This window comes from Berghia stephanieae, chromosome 3 (genome assembly GCF_034508935.2).
Source record: "Berghia stephanieae isolate SIO BIC M18660-M18661 chromosome 3, UCSD_Bste_1.3, whole genome shotgun sequence".
NCBI classification, from domain to species: domain Eukaryota; kingdom Metazoa; phylum Mollusca; class Gastropoda; order Nudibranchia; family Aeolidiidae; genus Berghia; species Berghia stephanieae.
This window is the reverse complement of record NC_088362.1, coordinates 61,572,004-61,581,498: the sequence shown is the minus strand read 5'-3', so window position 1 is coordinate 61,581,498 and position 9,495 is coordinate 61,572,004. Positions and strand designations below refer to the sequence as shown.

The following is a 9,495-nucleotide window of genomic DNA, read 5'->3' as shown; positions in this document are numbered from 1 at the left end:
TCTCCCGCTCTGATTCGGAATTCGGTCATCTCCTAAACGGGAAAGATTCGTAAACGGTGCTTCAACAAGGAGCGATTTTAATTTCGCCTGTCCTTGCTTTATTATTATTATTATTATTATTATTATTATTATTATTATTATTATTATTATTATTATTATTATTATTATTATTATTATTATTATCATTATTATTATTATTATTACTATTATTATTATTATCATCATTATCATTATTATTATTATTATTATTATTATTATTATTATTATTATTATTATTATTATTATTATTATTATTATTATTATTGTTGACTTAAGGCCCTTCGCTTCCAAATCATCCGACCGGGACGCCTCGACTGCCTCTCTAATCATCTGTGTCATTTCCTTCCACAGCTCACTGTCTTTTGGCTGTGGATGCTAATTTCATAAGGTCTTCTTTTGATTTTAATTCTTTGTTATTTTGGAGGCGTTTTAGGCCTCTATTCAGGACTGTGTGAATTGACGTGAGTGGTGGTCTACCTTGAAATTTCTTGTGTCCAGGCCGGGTGAAAAAAGTATTCATGGCTTCTATCAATGATCCTACTTTTTTCGTGGCTCTCCGTTCATCTTTCTTCCTTGACAGTACTGTTACATCTATTTTGTCAATATTAACGTACAGTTGGTGATTTTGTAAAGCGTTTTGGATGTCTTTTACACTAACTTGTTTGAGGGCAATAAAGTCAATGTTGTCTGCATATGCAATTTCCATGGGGAGATCGTTTTCAAAACGTAATTGGGCCGAAGGTACAGATTTATGCACATCTTTTAAAGCAGGGCTCAAACAGTATCCTCGTGCTGTACCGTTGTTGCAAGGAATGATTTATCCTCAGAGGCACCGATTATTGTGGTCGTTATTCAGGTTTCACGTATAAGGAATCGGATTTGCATTCAATTATTCAATTAATATATATATATATATATATATATATATATATATATATATATATATATATATATATGGGTGTGCAGTGATGGATCTGCAACTTATTTAGCCGCCCCGAACAATCCATTGCGCCGGCTGTAACAGATTTGTTGGCGATGATATCTTTTAAAAGGTGAGATAATAAATATAATTCGCGCTCCTTAACTGTCGAGCACTCTATATGATTCACATATATCAATTTCTCACGAATATATATATATATATATATATATATATATATATATATATATATATATATATATATATATCTTATTTACACAAATTTATAATACTCCTCAATATGCAAATCAATTTACACATTTTATTACTTTCACATTATCCATACTTCTACCACCTAGTCATTTGCTAACTTATTATCATTTCTGCTCAACAGGTCTGTAGAAAAATTTTCCTATGGATGAATAAAGTATTATTATTATTATTATTATTATTATTATTATTATTATTATCATTATTATTATTATTATTATTATTATTATTATTTATTATTATTATTATTATTATTATTATTATTATTATTATTATTATTATTATTATTATTAATATTAATATTATTATTATTATTATTATTATCATTATCATTATTATTATTATTATTATTATTATTATTATTATTATTATTATTATTATTATTATTATTATTATTTTATTATTATTATTATTATTATTATTATTATTATTATTATTATTATTATTATTATTATTATTATTATTATTATTATTATTATTATTATTAATCTAACTTCATCTTCCATAACTATTCCTTTCATAATCTTTAACAAGGATTGGTGATTGATGGTATCGAATACGGCAGACATCTCTATTCCAGTTATAACTATTTTGATATTTTCTGGCAGGGTTATGACAGCAAGTCATTTGTGGGTCCAAACTGCATCTGCAGTCTTTTCTCCGTCCTAAATCTGTGACACATAATTTTCAACAATCGGTCTAATCCTATCCAGTGTGATCAGGGTGAACGATTTTCTAATTGTGTTAAGCAGAGTAATTGGTCTCAAATTCTATGGAGGGTCTTTTGGTTTTCCTGGCTTTGTATTGATATCAGGTCCCTTTATTAATATCCAGGTTCTGGTGATGTTCGAAAGTCTGATTGAAAATGTCCGCTTTGTGTTCATCTAAAAAGGGTGACCCATATTTTAATAGTTCAGTGCATACTCCATCTTCTCCCGGTCCTCTGTTGTTGTTGTTGTTGTTGTTGTTGTTGTTGTTGTTGTTGTTATAATAATAATAATAATAATAATAATAATAATAATAATAATAATAATAATAATAATTATAATAATAATAATAATAATAATGATAATAATAATAATAATGAATAATAATAATAATAATAATAATAATAATAATAATAATAATAATAATAATATTATAATAATAATAATAATAATAATAATAATAATAATAATAATAATAATAATAATAATAATAATAATTAATATAATAATAATAATAATAATAATAATAATAATAATAATAATAATAATAATAATAATAATAATAATAATAATAATAATAATAATATAATATGTTGTTGTTGTTTTTATGTTGTTTTTAAGGGTTTTACGGTGCTTGCAACACATTTAGATTATATCAGCGCCAGTAAAAGAGAAGAAAATTGGATAGTAAAAAGTTCTAGAATTTCAATTAAAGCACCCAAGAGAAAGGAAGACAAAGGGAAACTGGGAACAAATAGGGATCAGATGCAGATTCCAAGAGCAAACCATCAATGTACTTAGTTTGAGATCACCTATAAGTCTCATCTGGACACAAGCACAAAATCCAACAAAGAGGAATACACTCAAATGCTTACATTATACATTAAAAATAACAAACATAATAATACATAACAGAGAGATTATTTACAAGGAAAAAAATATCATCTCCCAAAACAATAACTATGCATTTGACTGTTTCCTTCCCAGGTAGGACTCAGGCCAGGGCCAGGACAAAACTAAGTAATCCCATTCCAAGACAAAGACAGAAAGCAAGTTGGAAAACAGATATAGGGGATAGAAGACACAGCAAGTACCTCCCTGCCCACTATGGGAGGTCAGGAACCCCACCCAGTAATAATAATAATAATGATAATAATTTAATAATAATAATAATAATAATAATAATAATAATAATAATAATAATAATAATAATAATAATAATACTTTATTCATCCAAAAAAATGGAAATTCGTTTACAGACGTGGCATGCATGAAAATGTATAAACACACAGTTGAGAATATATGGCGAAGATGTATACATAATATATGCAAATGTACAAAAATGTAAAAATATACAACCAAGAACCAATAGCAACACTTTATATATTAATTTGATAGATTGAGATAGGCCATACCTCCGGCCTTTAGCCCGAACTTGTGTGTGTATATTTAAAAGATAATATTTAATTTAAATCACAGTTGCCCGTTAAAAAATCGAACACCATGTGGCAACAAATGAATTAAGGTGACGTGTTGTCTTTGTTTTTATAGATATAAGGCGACGGCTCCTCAGACTGAACTTAATATATTTGTAAAACAATATTGTACAAGTTGATCATAATTATACTTGAAACGTTTAATAAATAGCTCCTTTTATCAAAAAGTTGAGCACTATTATTTCATGGTTTTTGTTTTTATAATTTAATAATTTATCTTTTATTTGTCATTGTAATTCATCCAATTTGGTTTTTAAACAATTAAAATCTTTATTGTATTCTTGAAGCTATTAAAAGTTTTCAATTATTTCTTAAAATTTCATCCAAAGAAATCTCATTGTCTATCATTGCCCGCTTTAACAAGTTAAATACCGAAATCTGGAAACATGCGTATTTCAAAATTTGGCCAGAAAACCCGTCCCACAAATATCAATCCATTCGAGTGACCCTCATCTTAGCAAAATCTCTCAAACCTGGGACTTAATTAAAGACCTAGCGAGGTTCCAGGTTTGAGAGTTTTTGCCCTGAGGGTAATTTAAATAGATCTATATTTGAAGGACGAGTTTTCTGGCCAAATTTTGAAATACGCGCCTTTCCAGAGTAGAAAATGTAAGTGGTTTTAAAAGGAAATAATTATCGAAAGTCATCTTTACTTTCAGAGTCAAACGCAAACGCAAAGTACGGTACGTCAGATCGCATGTACCCAGCTTAACCAATCAACGCTGGGTAGAGAATGGGGCCAGAAGAGAAAGAGTGGGGGGAGGGGGGGGGGGGTTGTCGACGGCATCCAAGTTCAATTCGTACCGGCCACGTCGCCTGTGAATCGAGGGCTCTTCCAACTGAACTATTCAGTGAACCCGATGGAGTGATGTAGGTATATAATATAGGTAATACAGTGTCATTGGAAAAAGTTTTGACTGAAAATGCTAAAGGGAAATAATTCAAATTATTAAAGCTTACCTTCTTGGATTATTTCCCCTGACATATATCTCGCCGTGGCTTTTACTCACTTTGCATCTCAAAAAAATAACGCAAAATAATATTGTCCATTACAAATTACTTAAATGTTAAACTAGGCCCCTCAGTGGATTCGGATGTCAGACCTGCATATGAGTACACATCGTCTGAAATCAAATATATTTGCCCTTTCATTTGCACTGACACAAAAATATTTTTGCTATGAATGAGAAAAGAAAATCAGAACTGTTACTGTTACGAATCAAAAAGTTTCGTTTGTATAGTATAGAAAAATGGTTTTGGAAAAAAAATGAATATAATATGCACTGACAAGTTCTTATCTTATGGATTTCTGAGTGGAATTTCCCTGAGGACGAGGAAGCATTGCCTCTCTAGGCCAGTTATTTAAAGTCTGTAACCTTGCTATATCTTCATTCCCTAATATTAATTAATTGTGTTCAGTGTGGGGCACTAGGCATCCCTACATTAAGAAATCAAAGACAAATTCACATGGAAGGGGGGAATGATTCAAGGTGGGGGTGGGGGGGGGGGCGAATTGCAAGGCTGAAGACAGATCAAAATATACTGTGTCCAGGTGGTTCAGCATACATTTCTATAAAATAAATAATTAAATGAAAAATGAATTGAAAAAAAAAACAACTCATTATCATTTTCCCCACTCTCCTCCATTGTTAAAGGGGAAATCATTTATAGATAGAATGAAGTTGGCGTCACTCGGATCTTTGCTATACTTTTTTGCCATCCGCGTTTATGAACAATTTTCACCTAACTATATTAATCAGACTATAAACGTTTAAGGTAACACATAGTTTTGTGTGTTGGTCCGTTATACTTTTTATACTTTCGGATGACAATGTTGTGAGCTTCTAAGACAAGTGCATATTATCTATATAATCAATTCCGAAACACTGACTATCACAAGCATTTTGATGGGATATATAGACACCCATCAATAACTTTTCCCACTTCTTTTTGTGGATTTTTAGTATGATAATCAGTATAACATGTGCAACCAAATACATTAAATTTAGCTTGGTACTACCAATTTCTTTAGATTTTTTAGCTTAAATATACTGGATCTATAGGCCCTTTACATTCATAAAATAAGTTCAATGAAACAAAAAGAAAAACCGATAGCATTTCAATAAGCAGAAAATTTGTCGGATAAATTTTTTGTGCAGTACCAGACAAAATAAAACGGTCATTCAGAGCTATAAAGCGCATGGAGTCGGTTAATCCTGGTTTCTGTCCCATGATCTATCTCTGTCCTTACCAGCCACTTTTAGAATTTCCCCCGAAGATTCACAACCACCCAACATTAAAATAAACTTTTCTTACTCACACACAAAAGTAAAACGCACATTCTATAAAGAATTTGTTCAGCAAAATGAGCTATACAACACAGTGTTTAGTATTTTTAGCTGTAATCAAAGCATTTCTTTACATTTTGTGATGTACAAGAGAAATCAGAATGAAAAAAAAATGTCGGTTGCATCGTAAGGAATTTGACGATTTTCCTATGGTTGGTAAGGAGAGGGTTATATAGGCCGTTACAATTTGTTGCTGTCCTTTGGATAGAACGCAAAAATAAAGCACTTTGCACGATCTGAATTAATTAACCAAGACAACTTAACATAGCGATCAGACAATGCAACGGCAATGTGGTCTTGTGGTATGACACTCGCTTTGGGATCGGAAGCTCCTGGGTTCGAGCCTCGCTCGGCGGATAGTGGAGTCCTTGGAAAAGGTTCTAAAGTATTCTCTGTAGTATTCTCACTTCCCTCACCGTACTCAGGTGTAAATGAGTACCCGGGCATTAACAGCGTTGTCTCTGTCCGAAAAAAAATGTAATATCGCCAGTTAGGCGCCATGTAACGTTCTTCATGTTAAATATTGCTGTTGGCTAGGGACTCATTGTAAAGCGCTTTGAGCAAGTTTAGTGGATATTTCTCTATATAAAAGCTCAAGCTTTATTTACCCAATTTGGTATCAAAATAGGGAAGAAAAGTGTGATGTCAAAAAACTGGTTTCTAAGTTATTGGAAGTGTAAATCCACTCTTCCGAAGGACTAGATAAATATATTGTGTAATTCATTTTTTTGTGTCAGAGTGCTGGCTTGATATAGGGGATTTTATTATTGCAACTACTTTTGTGTTATGAGTCATCCTTGCAACCTTTAGGAGCAGTCTTCTGTGATTTACTGTGCCACAGGCTATGTGGTCTTGTGGGATGACACTCGCTGTTGGATCGGAAGGTCCTTGGTTCGAGCCTTGCTCGGCGCATAGTTGAGTCCTGGAGAAGACTCGTTACTCACATTCTCTCACCGTACTCGGGTGTAAAATGAGTACCTAGTCGTTAACAGCATTGTCTCTGTACGAAAAAATTGTAACATCGCCTAACAGGCGTCATGTTCCTTCCTAAATAGTAAATGTTGCTGTTGGCCAGGGACCCCATTGTAAAGCGCTTTTAGTACGATTAGCGGATATTGCGCTATGTAAAAAAAGCTCAATTGTTTTTAATAGGCAACTGTCAAGTCCACGAACACAGCCCCTGTAATTTGTTTATTCTCGTAACCATCTTAGATGTATTGTGTCAAGTTCAGGAAGTTGGTCACAGCATGATCTTCCAGGGTGGAAACTGGAAACCAGCTTGATCAGATGACAGATGTTCTTCAACTGTTGGGGAAAAACCTAAGAGTCTCCTCCCCAGATGATGTGGATTGGGTTCGGTGTTGGAGCGACAAGCTATGATAATGTTCAGAGTGATGGTATTCTGGTCGTCAATAAAGATCATCCATCCTCGCTCTTTTGCGTCCCTTCATCCGGAGAATCTGTCAATACACTGTGCTACTGAAATCGTTATGATAAAAGATCTGAACAATGTGTATGAAGGATGCCAGACAAAGCAAGAAAGAAAAATACAAGAAAAAGTCTACCCCCAAAAAATCAGTTTGCCTCAACTGGGGATCGAACCTCACACCTTCTGATTACCAGTCAGACGTGCTACCATCACACCACACAGATTCTCGATAGTTAGGACAATTTTAATTCCTTTATTCTTCACAAGGGTACGCGTTTTACGCTGTGATCCCTCGCGTGCATCAAACAACACATACATTGAACACGAGAGGACAAGGACAAAGACATTTGAGTTGGTCCATTTTTATATTTTTGAAAACTAGAGAGCAGGCACCGGTGTAAGATGAAGATCTGAACAAGTGTGAATGAAAGGTTCCAGACAAAGCATGAAAGAAAAATACAAGAAAGAAAAAAGTCTGCCTCTTCTGGGGATCGAACCTCAGACCTTTAGACGTGCTACCATTACACCACAGAGGTTCCTGATAGTTGGGAAATTTTTTAATTCCTATATTCTTCAGAGTCTGAGGATCAATCACCAGTTAAGGCAGACGGATTTCTTGGGATGATAATAACAAGAAATGAAGTGAATAGGAAATTGCCAGAAGACAACAGAGAATAAAAACTTCGCGGAGGCGATAGGGGCTCGAACCCGCGACCTTACTGGTACAACTCCGACTGGCCGGGGAGATCGTACTCTACCGTATGAGCTATCCACGATCCCTAAAAGGTCGCTTCAAATTCTAGTCTATGGAGAACCAGTTCTCCCCGACTTCTTTAGGTCACGGGTTCAACACACACAAACGTCTCGAAGTTCGTTGGCAAGCATTTAAGCTAAATAGCCAATATTCTCAACACAAACATGTAACAGAAACGATTGAGACATTGAGTATGCTCCGATATTTGGGGTGAATTTTTAATTAAGAAAAGTGAGTGGAGCAGGCACTTATGTTGATAATAACAAGAAATGAAGTGAGTAGGAAAGTGCCAGAAGACAACAGAGAATAAAAACTTCTTGGGATGTTTTTTCCTTGTATTTTTCTTTCTGTAACCTATCAACTCGTTCAGATCTTTATCTTTCACCGTTACCTGACCTCTAGTTTCTCAACTTGAAATAGTTATGCCACCTTTACGTAACCTATTCATTATTATTCCTCTGGTTACATACACACTCCCAAGGATTTAGTAACCAAAAGAGTAATAGTGTTTTGTTTTTTTGTCACGACTTTTCTTCCCTATTCCCCTGTCTCCCATCGATAGAGTTCATCTGTGTGATAACTCTTGAATTTGGATGGGTCGCCGTAGGTGTAATGGTTGGACATATCTGGCGAATAGTCGCTTGCATCGGGTCTCCGGCCATACACCTGTGGAAAGACAGGGGGGCACAGAAATAACAATTTCACACAAGCACCTATGCAAATTATTTTTTACGTCCCTTTGGTTTGGGGGAAAACCGATTTTACTATAGCATTAAAAAAAGAAGGAAGAAAAAGAGAATTAAAAAAGAAGAAAAATCGAGATTTTATATTGCGCAATATCCACAAAACGTGTTCAAAGCGCTTTACAAGGGGTAAAAAACGTAACACTCATGTTAGAATCAGCCATGTCCCTGGTAATTCTAATTATTTATCTTCTTCTTCTTCTTCTTCTTCTTCTTCTTCTTCTTCTTCTTCTTCTTCTTCTTCTTCTTCTTCTTCTTCTTCTTCTTCTTCTTCTGCTTCTTCTGCTTCTTCTTCTCCACCTCCTCCTCATCATCACCCGCTCCTCCTCCTCTTCATCCTCCTCCTCCTCCTCCTCCTCCTCCTCCTCCTCCTCCTCCTCCTCCTCCTCCTCCTCCTCCTCCTCCCCCTCTTCTTCTTCTCCTTCTTCTTCTTCATCTTCTTTTTCTTTTTTCTTTTTTATGGGTGCCTCACGGATCCGTTTTTTATTGAAGTAAAACATTTCTGTACTTCTTTTTGTATGTCCATGTGTGTGTGTGTGTGTGTGTGTGTGTGTATGTGTGTGTGCTTGTATTTTGGCAGCTACCTCAGCGACAGTCCTGATGTAATGAGAGCAGTTACCACAACAAAGTCCAACAAATTGTACACCAATCTCCTTACAGGCTTCAGCAAATTCCTGGATCTCACGTTGGCCACACATATGTGCTGGGAGCTCTAGAGGAAACGCTCTCTCACCTCAGATATGCAAATAGAAATTGCATCAAACTGGTGACATGTGGTACAAATTAACGG

The 9,495-nt window shown here is 34.3% G+C and overlaps 1 protein-coding gene across 1 annotated transcript in view; it reads right to left on the bottom strand.

The window, feature by feature from the left end:
- Window positions 1-7,440: 7,440 nt before the first annotated feature.
- LOC144969611 (betaine--homocysteine S-methyltransferase 1-like) overlaps window positions 7,441-9,495 on the bottom strand; it is a 15,758-nt gene continuing 13,703 nt past the window's right edge. The window contains exons 7-8 of the mRNA XM_078908753.1: window positions 9,290-9,438; window positions 7,441-8,628 (exon numbers count right to left, since the gene is read on the bottom strand). Of these exons, the coding sequence (XP_078764879.1) occupies window positions 8,500-8,628; window positions 9,290-9,438 (278 nt within the window). The 3' untranslated portion in view covers window positions 7,441-8,499. The remainder of the gene's footprint in view (window positions 8,629-9,289; window positions 9,439-9,495) is intronic.